The sequence below is a fragment of the Strongylocentrotus purpuratus genome, unplaced genomic scaffold, assembly GCF_000002235.5.
Source record: "Strongylocentrotus purpuratus isolate Spur 01 unplaced genomic scaffold, Spur_5.0 spur5_scaffold_6, whole genome shotgun sequence".
Lineage (NCBI taxonomy): Eukaryota > Metazoa > Echinodermata > Echinoidea > Camarodonta > Strongylocentrotidae > Strongylocentrotus > Strongylocentrotus purpuratus.
Window position 1 is genome coordinate 33,435,841 of NW_022145612.1, and position 23,219 is coordinate 33,459,059.

The following is a 23,219-nucleotide window of genomic DNA, read 5'->3' on the forward strand; positions in this document are numbered from 1 at the left end:
ATCTATTAAATCCAACCATGTATACAGTGCGTCCCAAAAAACACTATACACTTTTAAAATGGCTGCCAAATAAAAAAAATATGATTCTGGGGGAAAAGTTTTATATGTATGGAAAGCTCATAAACTCAACTTTCACATGACACCAAAAAGTCCGAAAACGATTCATGCTTGGGTGAGCACTGCTCACTTTTGTAAAGGGTATGAAAATTAGGTTGCGCAGGAATTAGCCTTCCAATTTGTGAGAGGTAAAAAAGCTTACAACATTGAGGGTGAGCTCCAAAGGATTTACCTCTCACAAATTGGAAGGCTCATTCCTGCGCAACCTAATTTTCATACCCTTTACAAAAGTGAGCAGTGCTCACCCAAGCATGTATTATTTTCGGACTTTTGGGTGTCATATGAAAGTTGAGTTTATGAGCTTTCGCCCCAGAACCATATATTTTTTTATTCGGCAGCCATTACAAAAGTGTAAAGTTTGTTTTGGGACGCACTGTATAGATCTATTATCATCATTTCCATAATCAAAATCATGAATTTCACCATTATCATCATCAATAATATGATCCCTATCACTGGGGCATTTTTAAAGGTTGATAGTACGTAATATACATGTACAAGTTTCTATGTGTGAATATGTAGCTGATGAATATTAAACTATGTGTTAATTAAGTTTCCATTCATTGAACTTGGGCACTATGTACTACTTATAATAATCCTTCAGCTACAGAAAGCTAAAATGCTGCTACACACAGCATACAAAGATTTAACAAGCTACATGACTCTCCTTGCTTAATTCTCATAGTGAATAGAGAACTAGTTTCAAGTCTCCTTATTAATGTAAATCAGTTCTGAAAAAGGGTTAGTTCGACTTCTGATATTGGAGGTCCACTAAAAATAGATAATTCAATATAAGAAAGCGGTCATCGGGACATTTGCAACATCTCATAAGATTTCCTATTCACAATCCACATGAAAACTCGTTCATTTGTAACAATATTTTCTTGTAAAACAACATATTTTTTTCTGAATTCAGAACATGTGGAAAGGTCATCCACTTAAAGCAGAATGAAAAAAAGAAAAGAAAAAAGAAGCAATACATTTATTCCTATCATGTGAACAAAAATATCCCACACATATCAAAAAATTGCCAGTTGTACTCTCACTTATTTATAGCAAGGTTCACTGAAATAACATATCATTGAAATACAGAATGCATTCAGATATTATATTTGACCTAATGTGATCTTGAGATTATTGTATAACAATACATGTAGAATGATTTAATCATTACAAAAATGTACTCTTTAAATTGGCAGCATGATATCATACACTACATTATGGAACATCATATTTATGTCTTTCGAGGGAGCAAGTGGAGGATTTATTTGCCACTCGCGACCAGGGAAGCAAAGATTCCATTTTCCTTGGCCAGTAGAGCCTCGGGTGTTCCATACTCCTCTATCACACCCTCTGATAGGACCAGGATTCGGTCAGAGTCCATGATTGTTGCCACACGATGCTATTAACAAAACAAAAAGTATGATTCAGTTTAAGATTTGAAAGCATGATTAAAGAGAAGGTTGAGTTCTGAGGAGAGGTGAAAAATACTTTGTGAGCGTTATCATTGTTATTATGCAAGTGTGGAAAAACATCAAAGAAAAACTGTTCCCTGAAAAGCATTATGCCACATGTTTGTGTAGTCCCATATGCATCTTTCTGTGTACAGTGCTTGTTACTTTACAAAGACTGGGCCAAATTTTTTATCATTTTGATGACTCCAGAATCTTGCAGTACACACCAATACCAATATGCTATGTGATCAACTTTTTCTGATCAATTCCACACCGTTTCTTTCACAATGCAATCGAATGACCATGGAAGAACTCAACTGTATAGCTTTAAGTTTAGAGGAAAAATTCCTGAGAGTGAGACTTCAAATAAGGTTCAATGAAAGACTTGCAAATGTACTTGTAATAATTATCAAGAAATGTCCAAGGTTTAACAGTGCAAGTGACATGAACCAAGATGTAATACATGGAGCAATAAAAAAGGATGCTTTCACGATAACCCTGGTTGAGAGGCCTAATGACAAATGTTAATGTTACAAATACAGGGGTCTGCCTTACTGGTACTTGAAAAACTAGATACCTGAAATGGATTGATAGTTTGTTTAAAGCCCCACTGCACTACTTATAGCTACTTGCGCCCTCTTTATAGCAAACAATGCCTAATCAGTGCCTGTTGGTCCTCCATGATCCTCTTTTTCTTATGTTAATTGAGAGCTGATTTGATGAGATAACCACCTGTCAGTGACCTTGCAGGGAGGTCTCATCCCCTCTGTCTAAACTAGTGCAGAGGGGCTTTAAAAGACATAAAGGAACATTGAAATTTGACAGGGAGAGCTAGATAGATGGATAGTTTGTGTGAGAGAAAATAGAGAATAAAGAGAAGAGTAATGAAGAAAAAAGACAAGGAATATAAGGTCCTACTTACTGCTATGGTAAGAACTGTTCTGTCTTGGAAGGCAGTCGCAACAACTTCCTGCAGAATGTGATCCTAATAAGAACAAAAATCAAAAGAAATTATTTTGCATTGCACAAATACATGTACGTAAAGTGAAAATTAGTGTTGGTATAACAATAAAAAGAAAAAAATCCTTTTAAATGAGATTTTTTCTTGATACTCCCTCAGTTGAAAATATTACAAGGAATTAATTTCCTGCCCCCCCCACCCATAATTTGTCTATTGCAATTACACATACCAGTTAAATCAATCACAGAAAACTCCACTATATTGTAGGTGTTCTGTGTGTGAATAGTAAAGTATCACAAAATTGATATAACAAAGCCATGTGCATAGAACCCAGGTTGAATGTTGGTTTCATATGTATGTGTGTGCTAATGAGTGAGCTGAGAAGTCTACCTCTCGAGTTGCTTTTACCAATACATGACCTTGCCATTTCTCTTCACAATAGTAACATTCAAAACTGAAATTTTGAAATAATTTTGAGAATTTTGTACCAGCACAGAACCCCAAACATTCAGAGTCCCTTTAACATAGGAAAAGGTAACTGAATAGGTGGACATTTGTGCTGTAAATATATATATACAATGTATTAATTTGGCTAAATTATGGTACAATAGTGGTACATTATGGTACAATATGAAAATAGGGTGGATTCATAATGAACAGCGCCTCCACCGGCAAGCCGCAACAGGCCAATTTTACAGCTTGTGATTCGACATCTTGCAAAAAGTGTAGCGCAGCCGCAAAATTCTAGCCATTAATCGAAATGATCAAAGTGGTCGGAACTGTGTAAATTCATTTAATGAGATTGATTGGTAACAATTAAAAACATTACAAGAGATGCATGATATCAGAACAGATATTTGAAGAGGATGAAAGTAACAACTTTACTTACTGTTTCAAAGTCAATGGAAGCAGTAGCTTCATCCATCACTAGAATCTTTGTTTTACGAAGGAAAGCCCTCGCGAGGCAGAAGAGCTGTCTCTGACCAACGCTGAAGTTCTCACCTCCTTCAGAGATGTTCGAGTCTAGTATAATAAAGAGAATCATGGAAATAAGAAAAAATTGAAAACTACTGGCTCCTACCCATAATTTTTCTCACAAAGAGTGCACACGGTAATTCAGTATTTAATAGAACATACTAAAGGTAAAATTAGCTCATTCTGTACTTTTTCTAACCTGCAAAAACTTGCTATCAATTATACTTCATCAATGTACTTCTTATCAAATATTTTGAGAAATTAAATTATACAAAAGTTCAATAGTGCAGATATAGGAACTTTTCAGTTTGTGTAATTTGACCTCTGGATAAAGATCAAATATCTTGTTTTTGAACAGTATCTAGATAGATAGATAGATAGATAGATAAATGGTATTTATTGATTCATTTCCATGTATCGCAGTTACAAGTAACTGAATTGTGCATGAATAAAACATTGATGGTGAATACAATTATACATTTCAAGTGATATCACAGTAAAAAGTAACTGAATTGCACATGAGTAAATTGCTGGAAAAAAGCAAGTATACATTTCAAGATGTCACACTACAATCTACATAATTATGAAGAGCATGTATATACCATATACCATTAATCTTATACAATATTTCAATTTAAAAATTTGAGTTAAAAAGAAAGAGAGATGGGAAAGCAGGAGAGAGAAAGAAAGAGAAAGAGAGAAAGAGAAAGAGAAAGAGAAAAGAGAAAGAGAAAGAGAGAGAGAGAGAGAGAGGGGAGAAACGGGACAGATGGACAGAGAGGGAAAACAATTATGTACATGTTGATAAAATACAAAGATACATTGCAAGACAAATATGAATATTATAAGGTGAACATTAGAGATATTAAGATATAAATATAGATATGCATCGCATTCTTCATGTCATAAAAAATACATTGACTAACTTGACTAAAAAAATCAGACCTCAAATTTATGAATTAATTATATACTAAGGAATACGAAATTGTAATTTGTTTCAGAGTATATTAAATACAATCATAAAAAACTTTTGTTATACAAACGGATCAAATCTGGGATTGGGCTATTCTGCATACGTTTAGTTTTGCACCTGGGTTCAGGGATCTTGTTAGTTCTTCGCAAAGTTCTATTGTGTGCTCTTTGGGGTATAAATTGTTTGAACTGGTCTGTGCATGAAAGAGTTTTTTTAAAGAAGGTAACACATAAGTCATTTCGACGACTTTCCAATGTTTGTAATTTCGATTTAGTAAGAGCGTTTGCGTAACTATGATAATCCTTTCCAAAGATAATCCTCAATGCACGTTTTTGTAATTTTTCTATGCGTTGTTTTTGTGCACTAGTGAGACCTCCGCTCCAAACTTGAGTAGCATATTCAAGGATTGGGCGAATATAGCCAATAAAAATAGTAATCAGATCTTCATGTGAAAGACCGAACTTTCCCAAAGAACGGAGCATATATAGTTTCGCATTCGCTCTTTTTTCAATATCTCTGACATGGGCTTCCCACTTCAAGTCGTTTTGTATCGTGACACCAAGTAATTTCACCTGTGAAACAGTTGAAAGAACACAATTTTCGAGAATAATGGAAGACTGATTGACTGGTACTCTTGAAAAACAAATGTCCATTTTAATACACTTTGTAGGATTCAATTGCATTTTATTAATATCAGCCCACAAAGATAGACATTCTACACCTTCTTGCATGTTTGAAATTTGGTTTGTATTACGACACTCAACTAGGGTTAGATCATCGACATACTTAAACATATGTATACTTTCAGAAGATTTGAAATCATTTATCATCACAAGAAAAATTAGGGGCCCAAGTTTCGTACCCTGGGGCACACCTGCATTTATTTGACACCATTCTGAGAGATCGCTGTGATAGCGAACTCTTTGTTTATGTTCAGAAAGAAAATCAGATATCCAGTAAACTACCGCTGGTCGTACACCGATTTCAATTAACTTTTTGATGGCAACTGTATGATCTATTCTATCAAACGCTTTTTGAAAATCTGTGAGAAGTATCGTCGATGACGTTTTTGGTACCTCAGCATTTAAAAAAACATAATGAAGAATATTAATCAAACAGTGTGAGGTCGATAAACATTTGTGGTTTCCAAACTGACAGGGGTCAATATGTTGGGCAATGTCCTGATACATCCACTTTGCGATGAAACCTTCAATGACTTTAGCAAAGTGGTCTGTTAATGATATAGGTCTGAGTTTGTCAATTCGTGCAGGATTCACCTTTGGGATCGGTACTACAATAGCACATTTCCAGAAGGCCGGAACTTTTCCTTGACTAAAAGAAGCATTAATTATATAGGTTAAAGGTCCCGAGAATTCAACAGAAAAAAGACGGATTAGGCGTGCTGAAATATTATCTGGGCCATTCGCCGTCGAGCATTTGATTTTAGAAAGAATTTTATTAACCTGCCAAGGATATACCTTGGGTAAACTTCTTGAAGGTAAGTATGCAGGTAAAGCTGCTAAATTTAGTGGTTGTAAATCAGAAGAGACAGATATGAGATGTTCGTTTATCGCATTCACAATTTTATCTCTCTCACTAGGATCAACACCATCAACTGGGATATTGAGTGATTGACGACTTCCCTTTGTGAGGATGCGTATTTCTTGATACCATCGTGAAGGATTACTTTTCTTAAGTTTCTGAATACGTGACCTGTAATATTTAACTTTTGCTTTCTGAATTGATGAATTTACTTTGTTTCTTAAACGTTTCCACAAAATTCCCTTACCCTGATGAAATGCAATTTGTCTCTTATGAATCAGAGATTTAATTTCACCTGTCATCCAGGGCTTATCTCTAAAGTGCAATAATACCATACGAACTGGAAAATAAATGTTAATTGCATTATTTAAAGTACTATAAAAAGAACCACATCGAACATTTACATCAACATCTTGAGTCACTTCTGGCCAATCATAAGAAGATATCCACTGTCCAAACGCCCTTATTGCACTATCTGTCATGGGTCTGTTGAATACATAACGAGTAGTATTTGGCAATTTAGGTTTGATTTTAAGAGGAAACCACATAATTGAATTGTGGTCAGACATTCCAATAGGAGAACAAATCTGTGGTTTATCATAAAACTGATGAATATTAGTGATAATCTTATCTAAAATGTGAGCCCCTCTAGTAGGGCAATCAACGACTTGACGAAATGAGTGGGTTAAAAGCACCGGATCAATATTCATTCGATTAAAATCTCCCAATATTACAAAACCTGCATCCGTATGATTAGTTAAAATAACATCAATAGTTGTTTCCAAATGATCTATGAGTTCTGTCTCAAGTTCAACATCAGGCTGAGGGTAATATACGACTGCACAGTAAATGCAGGAGATGGATCTTGGAAGACGAGGAGGGCGTATCTTCACCCAAGTCACTTCAAGGTTTATAGGGACTTGGACATCGGCTGGAGAAGGATTAAAAAATTCTCTCACGTAGATAGCTACTCCACCACCTATACGATTAGTACGTGATTTAGTGCAGAGATAATAACCTGGTATAGAGAAGTTAACGAGTAGGCAGTCATTCCTAATCCAGGTCTCGGTAATAGCTGCAATGTCTACATGAAGATACGAGATGACAGCTGATAGCTCATCAAACTTATTGCATGCTGATCTGACATTGCTTAAAAGAAAAGAAGGCAAATCGCACCCAGACTGAGGGGCGACTGGGGCAGAAGTCAAGCATCTTCGGCTAGGGAACCTAGGGTATTTCTTAGGGAGCTTGGTACGGGCCGTAGGTAGAATAATCGGAATGGGATGCTTGAAATGCTTCAATTTTCTAACACCAGCTCTGCAGCCGCGACGGGTTTTAAACTCTTTTCCAATTTCGAGCTCTGATATTGTTTTCCATGTCTGGACTGGTAGTCGTAAGCTTTTCCCACAAGAATTTGAGTTAATATTAACCAATTCACCTCGCGTATATTTATATCGTTTATTTGTATTGCATGATGTCAACTCGAACGGACCCGGGTTAGATTCCACATCACCGCAACAAATGATAGGTAAAGTGAAAGTTGTACTTGCACTAGCATAATACTTAATTGGTGTTTTGTGATATCCGCTACGATGAAGCTGTTTATGAGCTCGGCTAGGAACACGAACGGGAACAAACGCAGTTTCATGTTTAGAGTAACTCGAATGTCCACGGAGGCCGATAATTATACATAGGGCAATGTAGAAAAGAACGTATACTTTGTAAGTATCCATCAGTGCGTATCAAGACTATTCATTGTATGTAGATGAATGTCACACCACGGATAGGCAAATCAGTCACACACGAACGACGTTCACACATCCATGCAGTATGTGTAACAGCCCAGTGTAAAATGGCTTTACTTGCATGTACTGTGTACACATCTGTTGAATCAAAATTTAGAAAAACAGTTTCCAGTACGGTATCTAATATATAAATACATCACCTCAAAAATGTCATGCAGTGTCACAAGTACATAAGATGACAGTTGATCAACAATAAAACAGCATACACTCAGATTATCAGTAAAACACGGTAAAATTCAGAGCAAGAACAGAGACGGCTGCCTGCTAGGCGCATTCAGTCAAATTGGTTGTGCTCAGAGTGTGTCTAGCTAAAATTTAGTTCTAATTGGCTCAACAAGTTTGAGCTTTACTTCTCTTCTAATGATTCTCACTAATGGGGCCAATATGGAATGCAATGTGCTGCAGGAACATTCAGTGCTACTGAAAATAGCCAGTATAGGGAATGCTGCTAAATGCATACAAAATTTTTATTCACCACTAAAACTCTCATCCACTGAGGAATTTCAAGTAGAACCATGTGATGTCAAAGAGCAATCAATGACAATCAACCTAGATTCATTCTATACACAGATTGACAAGTATCTTGATCATCAATAAGAGTCAGAGAAATCTTAACCTCCAGAAAAAGCAAAGCATAACTGACAAAGATCACACACATTCATTAAAGCAAGCTCCTGCTACTCCTACATGAACAGCATCTGGCATCGGTAAAAAAGCATTTGATGATACTACATGATGGTGCGGGATATATATATATATATTGCACAGCATGTAACATTTCTAGTTTCTGGGGAGTATTTCACAAAGGCTAAGATCGACTTTAAGTTGGACTTAACTATGGCAGGCCGTTTATGCCACTGTTTTCTCTCACCATTATGATCTTTAGATATTACTTTTTTCTTCAATAATGAACTATCAAAAAATGTAAATTTTGTAGAAATGTGACCATGATTTGTATGTCCCTTGAGAGACCAATGCCAGTAAATGGTGGGAGCAAACAGTTGCATGAATGGCCTGCCATAGTTAAGTCCAACTTAAAGTTGATCTAAGTCTTTGTGAAACACCAACCTAGTCTGTTTCCTTAAATTACTATTTGGATAAACAGATGACTCACCTAATCCTAGATTCAGTTCTGTCACTACAGTCTTGAGTTGAGCAATCTCCAAAGATTGCCAGATCTCATCATCGGTCCTGTCTCCCATAGGATCGAGGTTAAACCTGCATCAACAACCAATGGACATGTAGAGAGATTAGTTTAAAGGCATTGTTTAACAATTTTAAATCTGAGATGCATGGCCTTATGTGTTATCAGTGTCTGTGATATGGTGTAATATTGAAGCCCTAAAAAAAAATTGCACTTCAAAATGATCATGAAGTGCCTCAATAAAGTGAAAATCTTTAAGTGACCGGTTTTACCATACTCATTTTTTCCCAATAGACTGTAGTGTTATACAAACCGTTAGGCAAACGAAGAATGACATTTTGATTTCCAATCATAAATATCTTGATAATCAGACAGGCAATGAGTTTTTTTAAAGTCATGGGATTCCTGACTGACCTGAAGGTTTATAATTATGATTACAGCATGAGCTAAATCCAGGATTTTGTTTCAGAATCTGAGGCAATGTTACCGAATTACTTTAAGGTATAGTCAAAGATTTCCAGATTTTCATGCAGAATAAAAGGAAAGTGCATGGATTCCAAGAGTTGAATTACTAATTATTTTCTTTTCCCCCTGACTTTTAGGGTACCGGTAGTAAGGTGTTTTTAATGGTAACAATGTTTTGGGTCACTCAAGGTCTTACCTGATAGTACCAGTAAATAATACCGGGTCTTGAGGAATGATAGCCAGACGTGTCCTCAGCTCTTTCAGTGGTAGTCTAGTGATGTTGATCCCATCAATCACAATTTCACCTGAGAAACAGCAAAAATAAGAAATATCAACCTTCTGATGCCGGCACGTTTTTCCTTTCCAAACATTCAACAAATGAATGTCAAGAACAAATGTGCTAATAAACTAATTGAAGAAAGCAGAACCAGCACCAGCACTTGCTTTGAAGGCAAAGTGATATTTTACGAATAAAACAGTTAAAAGTGAAAGGCACCATAACCCTTTAGATACAAGGGCATTATCATTCCTATATCCTACATATTACAATTTGTGAGCTTGTGCTCACCGGAAATAATGGCAAATGCATATACTTAGATAAATTTGTCACTCTCTTTGGTTCAGCTCCTGATGAGTTTTGAAATACGTTGCATTTCAATAAACAACAAAAAATGTAAATTTCAAGATAAACTTGAGTTCTGGTAAATATAGAAAATATATTCTCACATAATAATAATAATAATAATAGCTCACATTTATAATGCGCCTAATACTTTGTTTCTAGTTGCGGAACATATTATTACCCCGGTCATCGGATTAAGGCTAACCCACTACACAATGTATGCACATTTTCCACTCCCTGGGGAGTATTCCAGCCAGTCGCCACTTTACAAGCGCCATTTGCTAATCCAACCACATTAACTTTCGCATCCTACCGGGTACCCATTTTAACACCTGGGTGGAGAGAGTGGCAAATGTAGATCAATGTCTTGCCAAAGGACATTAGTGACGTGGCGGGACTTGAGCCGCGGACCTTGTGATCCACAGTCCGGTGACATATCCACTCGACCACGACACCTCTACATAGTCCAATGAAACTTACACTAAATGTTCAAGATTACAAATAAATGACATGTGCCTAATAATTTTGGTGGAAAATGTATAGTGGCTGAGTAACGAGCATTGAAAGATAAGAAAATCAGGGTAAGTAGGCCAACACCATGTACTCGTCACAGGTCACTATGTGCAAATGGGAGTTGTGGTTTTTTTTTAAGATGATGTGAGTAAGTTTGTGTTAATCTGAGAAACATAAATACTTACAGTTTTCTTAACCTATTTCCAGAAAAATTTCTTATGATAGCTCGTCTGTAGTGGAAGGAGTATTTGTGTATGTTTTGAATAGTAAGAACAAATGTAATTCAAGAATTTCATTAAAAGAAAGAAAAGAAAATGTGGATGGAAAACTTTGTTCAAGAGCCACTTATTTGTTTAGTTATTTACATACATATCTTTGCATATTTCATAGCATAATTTCAGGCTCTTGTTATATTGTAATAGGTATCACAGAAGAGCTGCGTTGAGTGGGGACACACAGAGCTCAACCACGTAAATTCTCTCTTTGTGAAGGAAGATTTTCATATCATGGAAAAAATAAATATTATAAAATTATATGTCTCTCGAAAGCTCAGGATTCTGTCTTTCATGTCATGTCATTTTCATCAAAATCCATTAATTACTTACGACACAGTTGCTTGAGATTTACCCTCTAATTCGTACGGTCTCACTTCGTTTGTCGCCATTTTTTTTTGACGGCCGATTTGTATCCCTAGTTTTAGCTCAATTCGCTTGAACGCCATTCGTCTTTGAGTTTTAAAAATCCACTGGTTGGAAAGAGCACATCTTAAGCTTTATTTTCATATAAAAACTGATGGGGGTATGTTTCAAAAAGATCGTTAAAAATCAGAGTGAAAAGTTTGAAACAATTTTTCTATATCAGAAAAACATACTTTTAATTCAATTTTGATACGAGAAGAAAGAGAATTTACTGGAGAATACGATCATGTAAATATTAAGAATGACTGCTAAATGGCGCTAGAGCGCGAATCCGGTTAGTACAGCTTTACTCTGTGTATAATACGCACTGAGCGAGAGTGACTACAGCGAGCAAGCCCCAGCTTCGCACAGGGACCCGACGGGCAACGTGGCGGCCACGTGTTGCATCACCGCACCCGCCGCTTGCCGTCCCATCAAGATCCGAAACGGAGCATGAATCTGAGGCTTCAAATATCGAAACTGAGGCAGGATTTGCAGCATTTGGCGAACAAATTAGTAAATACATATATATTTCGACGGAATTATTATGCTATCGTAACCTAAACAGATTTTAAAGCGATCACAAGACCAATAATACATGTTTGTGTTTTTCCACTCGCAATTTTTCTCACACGTCATGCGAGTGAACTTTGAATTTCAAAGTTACTTTTTAAGAAATTCAAGAACAAACTTGTGTAATCTTTGTCAATTTACAGAGTGAAAATTTAATCAAATTTTGTCAGAAAAAAAATATTTTGTGTGTTTCAATCTACATCAAATAACTGTTATGACGGCTTTTCTGATCTTTGGATAATAATTATTAAATTCCAATTAAATTCAGGCAGTGTCTTTTCAGTTATCAAATCTGATTGATGCACGTCTGTATGAAAACCCAACGTCACACACACACACACTCGGTGATAGCTCGGCGGCCGTGCACCGCCCATACTGGTGTCTCTATTCTCATGTTGTAGTTGCGAACCCACGCCAAGGATTTAAAGGGCATTTATTGTTTTCCCAGAGTTTTTAAATTTAAGATCGTGGATTCAATTTATGAATTTCAATTAAAAGGGATTTGTTATTATTTTTGTTTATATAGTAAATAAGTTAGGTAGGCCTAGGGGGGGGGGGGGGGGGAGGGAGGTGGGGGGGGGGGGGGGGGGTAAGAGGACATTTTTAATTTCTTTTTTGGTCTAAAAAAAAATCGTAACGACTCAGCCAACCGCTGAATAAGCGGGGGGGGGGGGGGGGGGGGGGGGGGGGGGGGGGGGGGGGGGGGATAAGAGGGCACTTTTTTTTGGGGGGGGGGGGTCAAGAAATTTTTTAATTTTCTCCGTTGGGGGGGGGGGGGGGGGGCACGTCCCTGTTTTTCAGTACATTTTGGGGGAATTTAGGGCTGATTTTAACATATTTTTTTGGCCGGGGGGGAGGGTACGTGCCCCCTGTGCCCCCCCCCCTGGATCCGCCACTGCCATACTTTCTATTGATGTGCCAAAATTCATTCCCCTACCATTAACGGTTTTCAATTTAGGCAGACTTGAAAACACAAAAAAAAGCTTAAGGGTGCTTTAAAATATGAAGTTTTAAGAGTTTAGAGCCTTTTTCAAATGCCATTTAAAATTAATTTAAATGGATTTGATGGTCCAAACTTACAGAAATGATTAAGCTATATACATACCTCAGATATGCCGAAATTCAGCCCCACTTCATAGATACTCTTAAATCTAGCCATGTTTCAAAACCCATGAAAACTTGTTCCGGCGACGCAAAAATAGCATTTTGTCACACGCATCAAAATGGGCTTCATTTTATTATTTGAAAAATTCCACAAAAAAAAATATTTGTCTAAAGAACCTGGAAAAAAATAGGCATGTAGAAATCCTTACAGAGAACAGATTTCTTGAAAAGAAAGGTGATTCATCAATTAATTACAAATTATGTCACCTTGAAAATGGCTAATTGTCAGTTATAGCCTAATTACGCAAAATTTGACCATTTCGTCTCTTATGTAAGTGGCCGTATTTTCAAAAGTACTTATTCAAATTTGACAAATGAGGTATCAAAACTCCTCTTTCCATGTGCTCTAAAATGAAATTGGCAGGGGAAATGAAATGTAGATACTTTCAAACTTTAGCTGTGATACCTAATTGTAATCTGGTCAGGAGAACGAAAAAAGGGGGTGGATTATTGAAAAATACAACACATGTACAAATGTAGCCTCAGGCATTATTCATTATCATTCATTATTATTCATTTAGTATTCACCTCTCTCACAAATGTAATCATTAAAGAGGGATCTCTTACCATGAAACATATCAATGATACGGAACAAAGTGAGAGTAAGAGAAGACTTTCCACTGCCAGTCCTTCCGCATATTCCAATCTGTATTAAAGATAGCAGGTCAAAATGAGAGAAATGGAAATGAAGAAACGATGAAAGCTACAAAATAATTGAAAGAAAGTTTAAATATAGACATACTACTGCTTTTCATCTCAAAGTCTAAAAACAAAAGAATCAGAAAACTGCAATCAAACAATATACGCGTAACTTGTATACACACAATTGTTTGTTTGTTTGTTTGATTGATTTTATTTCTGCGTTCAAAAATATACAAATTCAAATTCAAAGTACAAAATTTCGAACAATAACAAATACAATGAATACAATGTTTACAAAAGTAATTAAATGAAAAATCACGTTCAATTATATCATTCGATAAACATGTACGAAGCATACAATAACATAAGAAATATGAAATATTTTCAATAAATTAGAGAGGTAATTTGGAACGCAGGAGACCGCCATCGTGAGCGGTTAGGCTGGAGATGGATGGCGGCCTCGTAAAAAGAATTGGCGACATAACTCTCTTGTGGTTTTAGTCATCTGCTTTGGAGGTGTGTGGTCTAGTGGTCTAATGGATAAGTCTCAGGACTGTGAACCACAAGGTACAGGATTCAAATCCCGTCCTTTTGCAAGACATTAAAAAAAATGTACATTGCCAAACTCGATTTGACTCGATTCGACTCAGGTGTAGTAGGAGGGTACCTGGTAGGATTCATCCCTTGAATGCATGGAGTGCTACTGTTGCCGGAGCTAAAGCTGGGATAATAATATCCAAAGTCCTTTGGAAGCGCATAGAGATGTTATATCATAATGTGATATGCGCTATATAAGCTCTGCAAATTATTATCAAGGAATTGAACCCTGAACACAACCTAGCTTCAATGGGCAGGTTTAATACTGGCCAGGGAATCTTATTTCTCTGAATGCGTGATATTTGACATAATTTGACAGAAGGATCTCACCTTTTCACCAGCTTTGAAATGCACCGAGACTTTCTTAAGAACAGGATCCAGGTCCTTAGCATAGCGAGCTGAGACGCTATCAAACACTATGTGTCCATCCTCTGGCCATATTGCAGGGGGTATTACAGAACCTATTATGTGAGTTAAGAATGATAATAATAATAATAATATTCCGCTTATATAGCGTTTAATACAAGTAATACAAAGCGCTTTACAGATACATGTATACTATTACCTCGGTCATTGGATTCAGTGCTTGCCCACACTGTGTGCACAATCTCCACTCCCTGGAAAGCATTCCAGCCAGGAGTTACTTGACGCTCAAAAACTGATAACCGTCATGACAAACATCAATAATGATTCTAGAGAATTATCATCATTCAGTTAGCAACAATAATTACATGCACTAGAGGAAAAATATTGCAGAGAAATTAACTATTTAGAAATTGCAGTTTAAAACATGCAGAACTAAAGATAGAAAGGAAACAAACAAAAAGGGAAACAATTTATGCTGTATTTTACCATCATAGTCCTCTATGTCCACCTCTGAATAGAAATTAATCCTCTCTACTGCATTCATGGCCATCTCTAAATCAGCAGCACATCGTATCACCCAGTTCAACAATCCAGCAATCTAGCAACAAGATGATAAGATCACTGCATTACATCTGCTTTGAAAGGCAAAATGGCACTGAGAGTATCGAGTCACGAGTTAGGATGAAATATATCGAATATCATCATGTTTATTTGCTGGATTTAAGGTACAGGCCCTGCAAAGTTGTTTACATCAAATGCACATGTACAGTGTAAACATTTGACATGGATTACAAACAACAATAACAACACATGATCTCATGACCAGGATATTTTAATTCTCGCTACTGCATATAGAAATTATTAATAATTTAGAGTCTGCATGCATGAGCCCTATGTAAAAGATCTGAAATAATGGGATCCAGACTTGGATTTTGGGTGCCTATGTGTCCCAGGAACCTGTTAGCATACAGCCCTGTCTAATATTTCATTAATTAGACTCTACCTCATTAATTAGACACCAACTGTATGTTTGAAAAATCCTAATGAAACATATAGTCCATACATTAGATGCAGAAGATGACAATACTACTTACAGACATGGCATAGGTAATAGACAATCCAACAAGACTAGGTCCAAACGATTTATCAAGTGCTGAAGCTCCAAGACTGGACATACCAGCTAAGAAGACAACAATAGCTCCAATGGTATCCTTTAAATAAAGGAATGATAAAATATATTACAGAGGTATATCACGGTTTCTATCTGAAACATTAAGAAAAATAAACATAGAATGGAATTCAATCAAAGCAAATAATAAGTACAAACATCTTTCAACATCACAGGTTTTGAATTTACATATGAACTAAGAACTTTTTAATCTTCACAATGCTCTACATGTATAATATGTAAGCATGACAACTAAAGTACATTCAATTCAGATCAGTTAAAGTGTTAAGGAACAGTCTTAACATTGATCTGTTTGATCTGGCATATAATTAATTGTCCTCTTTTAGTTGTGTATGTTCTACATTACCCCTGTTGTTCTTTCGTGTATAATACAGATGCTTTTATGTAATTTCTTATTTTGGATGACTGCATCTTGAGCATTTGATTTCAAGTGGATTTGGCGCCTTGCAAACCTGATATGTTATCATTAGTAGTAGTATCATGGGACAAAGATACATGAACATCTCACAAACATTAACATTCCTTGATTTTAAGAAAGCCCAGATTTAAGAATCAAGGCCTGAAGACATCCAATCAACATTACACGCACAATTACAGAAATAGTGATTGAATGGACTTTCAAACACCAAGTTTGCTTAATAATCGGAAAGCAAAAGTAAAAGGAAAACACTTACCAGTCTTACACCCAACCATCTGTTCCCAGTCTGGAGATATATGAACGCTGTGTTATTGGTCTCTATCTTACTCAAAATATTCCTCTGAAATCGGCTATTCAGGCTGCAAGACAAACAAAATACATTACTAAAATTAAAGTAAACAACAATGACAAAATGTTTTATTTTTATCTTATTATCCATTACCAACAACACAACTTTCATGAAGTTCATAATTTTGTTTCACTTATCACAAAATAAACATTTTCTTTACACCTTTCCCTATATCTGTGTTTTATATGTGTTCCTTATTATCCTCATATGATAAGTATGAGTATTCTGAAAGATTTTTAAAAAATGGATTACAGGGGAGATTTTGAGTGGAAAACCACCAAAATTTAAAGCTTTATATCAAACTTACATGAGCAACTTGCCAACTTTAGATTTCTGTAATTTACAATGTACATCATAAATTCTTGTTTATTCACCTATTTCCTAATTTTACTTTTACATAGAAGAACCTGTCATCCAGGAAAGGTTTAAAAAAAAAAAAAAAAATCAAAATTGTTTTTTACCTGTAAGCCCTGATGGTAGGCAAACCTCCAAGAGTCTCCGAGAAGTAAGCAAAGATTGGTGAGCGACTAATGCTTTCAAGTCTCTGCAGCTCTCTGTCATTAGAAATGTAAATACATTTCAATAATTTACCTTGATCATACAACATTTAAGTTTTTACAAAAGTTATGAGCCATAATTAATTTTTATACACAGTGTTCTTTGACATCTATGAAAACTTACAATACATGATTCACTTACAATACAATGTCAATAAGCCACTTCAGAGATAGTATTTGTACAAATGACCTCCAAATATCCACAAATCCTTTAAACATAAAGATGTCTGACCAGTATTATCATCCTCCACATCACTACATCATCATGATCTTAACACCCTCAAACACTGTGCCCTCTTAGACTTATTGATCATCATCATCTCTATACCACTATCTTTATCACTAACATCATCATCTTCATCTGATCATCATCAACATTTCAACACTATACTATCTAAAACATATTGATCATCATCATCATCATTTCTATACCACTATCTGTATCGCCATCATCTTCATCTGTTCATCATCACTTTCACTACATCATCATCATCATCATTTCACTACATCATCTTCATCATCATTTCACTACATCATCTTCATCATCATTTCACTACATCATCTTCATCATCATTTCAATACTATACCATCATCATCATCATTGATATTACACCATAATCATCCAAGTAATCATTCTCATCATCTTTACCTTGATGTTTTGATGAAGAGCTTCATGAGAAGCACATAGAAGACAGCTACTGGTAAGATAGCCACAACAAAGTACCAGGATATGACCGTATTTACTATGACACCTGCAATAGCCGCCAGAGTAAACTTCATCCCTTGGACAAACAGCTGACCCATCCTCTGAAAGAAAAAAGATTTGGTTCCAAAACAGACTGTCAACAGATCACATCTGTAGGAAGATGCTTGAAACTACTGATATGAATAATATCTTCCTGCTTTACCTCAAGGAGATCAAGAGTTATGACCTCAAGGAAAGTAATGTAGCCTGAATAACTTCTGAAGTTATTTCTTTTTTCAATTTGAATGAAAATGTACAGGATCAAAGACTCGATATACACGTCCTATAATCTGGCTTGAAGGCATGAAACTTTTATTGTGTTGCTATATTTGTGTAGAAAGTGTACGTTTGCAAGCTGAGGAAACAATATGGCTGCCGAAACTCATGCATGTTATAAACAACCTGATATCAAATCAAATTATGGGAAAATGTTGATCCTTGATCAACATAGCACTTTCCATTAATCTAAACTACTTACCTGATCAATGACTTGTATGTCTGCTGCAAACCGATTCAACACTCTTCCAATGGGAGTCGTATCAAAGAATCTAGAATCAACAGAAAATAATACCAATACACATCATAAAGGAAAAACTGGTACCATACACAAAACTTTGTTTGAAGTGGAATGTAAAACAAAAAGAGCACAGTATCATGCCTGTATTTCAATTATTTCATCATCATTTCATTTGTTTGTAACAATGAAGTTTGAATTCATTCACTAGAACATCCTTAAATTCCCTTGAAAATCCTTCATGTAGATTTGTGAATCTTACATAAACATGCTAAATAAAACATATCTTTCATAAAACTAACATCTAAATATCATACATATCAGGTGGTTTTAAGAAAAAGAAAATATGACCAATCTAGGCAAATTTCATCCGATTTGGCAAAACAGTATTGAAATTGTCTGAAGAAATTAAAGGGAACTCATTTCAAGCCATGTGGCAATCTTTGGGTGATTATCTTACCGTAGGGGTGCATGTATGACTCTTTCCAGCATGACATTATGAACACTACGGGCTGTGTAGAGGGCATTGATGAGGAGTATAGTGGTCCAGATCAGACCAATCACGATATTAGCAACACTTAAGCCAGCATAACCTCCCAGGTACTTGTCAAGAATTGCCTGGGATTCTTCCTGCAGAGAAATATAAAGATTACATTTGAATGATGAGTGTTGTTGTATGGAAGACATTATAAAAAGGTGCAGATTTCCATCCTTTACTTTCCATTTTCTTTTATTCCTTCCTTATTATCATGAACACAATCATCCTCATCGTCAGAACATCTCCCCCTTCATTTTCATCATTATCATTATAATTATTGTCTCTATCACTATCTCCACATCGCTATTATCACCAGCACAATCACCATCATAGAGGTGGATCCAGGGTTTCCCTAAAATTGGAAAAGAAGAATAAAAGCTGACCTGTGTGCAAGTTTTTAGCAATTCAGAACCTTTAAGATAGCCAAACACACTCTCCCTGAAGGACACAGTATAGAACAAAGAGTTGTCTTCATCACCCTCCTCACCATCATCATCACCACCAACACCTTGCCCAGCATACAGTGTCCATCAGCTCTAAGGAAACCTTCCCCATGACTCCATCGAGGCATGCATGGCCCTTCTAGTCTTGTCTCAACCATTTAAGAGCTGCTGTTGGTCGTTGCAAAACCAACCTAGTAAACTCAGGGTATAGTAAGAACCATCTGCCTTTGTAGAGAGGAGCAGACTATGAAACATCTCCTGGCCTGCCCATAGCTACCAAACCCTTGCACCCAAGAGTGAAGGTGAATCAAGAAGAATAAGAAGATCACCACCAACATCATCATAACTGGCATAATAAAAACATCAATTAGCTCAAATATTTGTATTTGCATGTAATGGACATTCAAAGAAAATGAACTGACTAACATGTGTGTGGCAAATCTAGACCCACCCAACCATGCATACATACATACATGTACCTACCTTGGTAACGTTTGCAGTGAGATTAGCTCCTGCATCTGACCATTCAGAAAGCCAGAAGTTTGTAGCAGCCTGTGCAGCATTCTGAGCTATAGCCATGATGAAGACCATGATGAAGATGAAAGGACCAAAGGCTTGTATGTAGTACCAGTAATACTTCATGGATACTGAACCCAACATACGCTCCTCCTTCCCAATGATCTTGCCGGAATCCTTCTCTTTACCAGCCTCTACACACAAAGAATGGAGTCAAGAAAATGTGGTTTTCATCCCATGCTATTCAAACACAAGCACTTAATAGCCGTAAACACAAGCACTTAATAGCTGTAAACACTAGTAATTGAGATTGATGCCAGAGTAAACCAATAAATGAGGTACATTGTATTAAAGATATGATAAATTTGATTTGTATACCTGGAGGGCAATCCAACCCTTGTAGTAAGTTCATTTGAATGACATCATTAAATCAGAGAAACAGAACGGTGGAAGTTTGAAATAAATAGGACCGATAACAAGAGAGTAATGAATATTTGAAATGTGAGAGCATCCAGACTACGCAAATCTCAAATTGGCAATTTTGTGACGTAGTTACGGATTACTCTCCTATTTGTTATGTGTACAAAATTGTCACTAGTTTTTGTTTTTCCCCCCAAGTGCCTTCACCCTTGGGGTACTACTCAAAATATAGTATGGAGAATATATTATATAGGTCCTCCTAGGACCAACTTGAGTCATACATTCTTGAGAAATTGAAATTTTATTAATTTTATGTGTTGGAGCAAATGGGAAAGTTGTCCGCCACTACATCACAGAGACATTGCTAATTCAGTCAATTTAAAGAGCCCATAATTATAGTGATTGGGACTTTCAAAAATGTATAATTTCTCATTTTTTTTCAATTTCATTCAAACTTTCACCAGTATGCTTCTCTCATCTTTCTTCTTTGTTCTAAAGTAGTTTTTTTAATCAAGGTTGGATATCCCTTCAAGGACCTTTTAGAGACAATTCTCACATTAGATTCTCAACGATCAATTTACATGTATACCAGTATAAAGATAACCATCTGCAGACTTTGGAAAGATAGAGAAACGAAGAAGAAAAATAATCATAGATACAAACAGGTTTATACTATTACTCTTGCCTATGTAACAAAAACAGAATGGACATAGAGAGGAATGCACAGAAGAAACATAGGTGAGATAGTAAGCAAGACTGAACAACAACAAAAACATAGCCAATGATAGGGAGGAAGATGAAGAGAGATAACAAGAAAGGGAAGGAGAGATGGATGAAGCAGTAAGGAAAAGAAGAGGAAAAGGTGGATAAAAAGAGAGATAAAGGAAGGAATAGGGGAAGGAAGAGACAAGATAGAAGTGGATGAAGAAGGAGAGGAGAGTTGGTAAAGTAGTTGAATAAATGAAATAATAAAGACAGACATTAATTTGAAAGCATTCTTTATGTCTTACCTTTCATCTTGAGTTCATCGGTTTGAGATACCGATCTGATCAGTTTCTTGCGCTCCTGTGCCGTCTTTGTTTCATCTTCAGACTCTGGCTCTGATTCAGTAATCTCTTTGATTGACACATTCCAGAGTGTCATGAGACCAGCATCCTTAGCTCCAATCTCTTTCATCGTTCCCTGATGTCTTATCAACCCATCTTTCATGTATATCACCTATGAGGAACATCACAGAGCACATATTACATAACTATGACAATATCTTCATCTTCATAAGTGATCCAAACTCTAGAAAAGACGAAAAATGAACTAAGAATTGTACGATATCAGATATTTTGGATTTTAGTAAGGTAACATAGAATTGAAGACATAATAATAAGAATTGAAGACAAATATATAAATACCTCACCGCGGGCCCAGAGTTTTTCTTAATCATGCTTCTTTAGGATTTAACTCCTCCTAAAAAGACATTCCCAATGCACATTACAAAGTATCTTCCTTCATAATATTCATGGCTCAAGTCATTCAGACTCTTCATGAAATAAAATCAGTTACACTTTACTCTCCCATTTCCACATCTATTACATTGTCAATTAAAGCTTGCTGAAAGAATTTTTTTTTGAAGGGTTAATAAAAGTGGAAGTAAGGACAAAAGACAGGAGGGTGTATCATATTTTCGGGCTGTAATGAGAAAAACTACAATCCCCCGATTTAGAGTTGTCCCATAGTAAATCATAGGAGTGTGGAATCATTTAAAGAGTTGAGTTGATATTGTGATTGGGTCTGGCATATTTAAAAGAATAAATAGATAACTAGGTGCACAATCAACAGCGCATTCATAGACACCTTTATGATATAAATGTGGCACATAAATTACCTTATCAGCATGCTCTAGGTACTGTATCTGATGTGTAACAAGGATCACTGTCCTCTGATTCTCAATCAGGAACTCCATGATACCCTTGTAGAACATATCACTACCAACATGAACATCCAAAGCTGACAGAGGATCATCCTGTATTAAAGACAAATTAAACCACATGAAGAGCAAGACATGGAAAGTACTTCATTCACATCACTCACTTCATTTTTAGTATACATTAAATCCGACAAGATTGAATTGTTAGCCTAATTCAATAATAAGTTCTTGTGCAATACCCACATACATGTACAATTTCAAGTGAAATATTACATGAGAGACAAAATACAATTTCTTTACATCTACCCAACAACGCCAACTATGGTACACATGTTTAAAACCCCAAGGGTTGTGTGTATGTAACACACAGGGCATCTCTGCATAAAACGCCAAGATTGGTGGGGGGGGGGGGGGGAGCCACAGGGGTGGAAGGGGCCTCACGTAGGAGTATTGTATAATCATGATCTGGCATTGTTATCAGATATATCTAAAATTCACTATATATTATGGATGACAGATCCAATGATCTCTTTACATATCTCTTTTGATATAAGAAGAACAATGTAAGACTATATTCAACATATTCAACACCCTTCTTGCCAATTTTATTTTTGCTATCTAAACTTGTTACTTTAATACTATACTGTAGTACTTTAGTACCTACAGTATTACATAATTTTGTCTAAACCTATTACAGCCTGGCCATCACTTACCAGAATCACCACATTGTTGAAGCTGTACATTGCCCTGGCTACACTGACCCTCTGCTTCTGTCCTCCGCTCAGGTTGATCCCCTTCTCTCCAATCTCTGTCTTATCTCCAGCAGGTAAGATATCAATATCAGGTTGAAGACAGCATGCCTTGATCACTTTCTCATATCTATGCACAAAGTTAGCAAAATATACATGCAAGCTCATAAGATACCTTTTTACCACCATTAATTTTAATTGGTTTGTTGCTGCATTTTTTTTAGTACCCTTCCACATAGTTCCTTAATTATGCAATATCAAACATTGATA

At 36.1% G+C, this 23,219-nt stretch overlaps 1 protein-coding gene across 3 annotated transcripts in view; it reads right to left on the reverse strand.

The window, feature by feature from the left end:
- Positions 1 to 1,014: 1,014 nt before the first annotated feature.
- The window catches only part of LOC115918270 (ATP-binding cassette sub-family C member 9-like), a 42,847-nt gene continuing 20,642 nt past the window's right edge, over positions 1,015 to 23,219 (reverse strand). For 2 of the 3 annotated variants that reach the window (XM_030972038.1, XM_030972039.1), the window contains exons 15-29: positions 22,914 to 23,079; positions 22,159 to 22,296; positions 21,290 to 21,497; positions 19,827 to 20,053; positions 18,823 to 18,992; positions 18,327 to 18,396; positions 17,753 to 17,910; positions 17,008 to 17,100; positions 16,454 to 16,556; positions 15,685 to 15,801; positions 15,077 to 15,188; positions 14,555 to 14,685; positions 13,553 to 13,631; positions 9,633 to 9,741; positions 8,826 to 9,045 (exon numbers count right to left, since the gene is read on the reverse strand). In XM_030972038.1, coding sequence (XP_030827898.1) covers positions 8,862 to 9,045; positions 9,633 to 9,741; positions 13,553 to 13,631; positions 14,555 to 14,685; positions 15,077 to 15,188; positions 15,685 to 15,801; positions 16,454 to 16,556; positions 17,008 to 17,100; positions 17,753 to 17,910; positions 18,327 to 18,396; positions 18,823 to 18,992; positions 19,827 to 20,053; positions 21,290 to 21,497; positions 22,159 to 22,296; positions 22,914 to 23,079 — 2,065 coding nt within the window. In that variant the 3' untranslated portion in view covers positions 8,826 to 8,861. Of the gene's footprint in view, positions 1,520 to 2,493; positions 2,557 to 3,421; positions 3,556 to 8,825; positions 9,046 to 9,632; positions 9,742 to 13,552; positions 13,632 to 14,554; positions 14,686 to 15,076; positions 15,189 to 15,684; positions 15,802 to 16,453; positions 16,557 to 17,007; positions 17,101 to 17,752; positions 17,911 to 18,326; positions 18,397 to 18,822; positions 18,993 to 19,826; positions 20,054 to 21,289; positions 21,498 to 22,158; positions 22,297 to 22,913; positions 23,080 to 23,219 lie in introns of those variants that run through there. The other variant, XM_030972040.1, reaches the window with a different exon arrangement.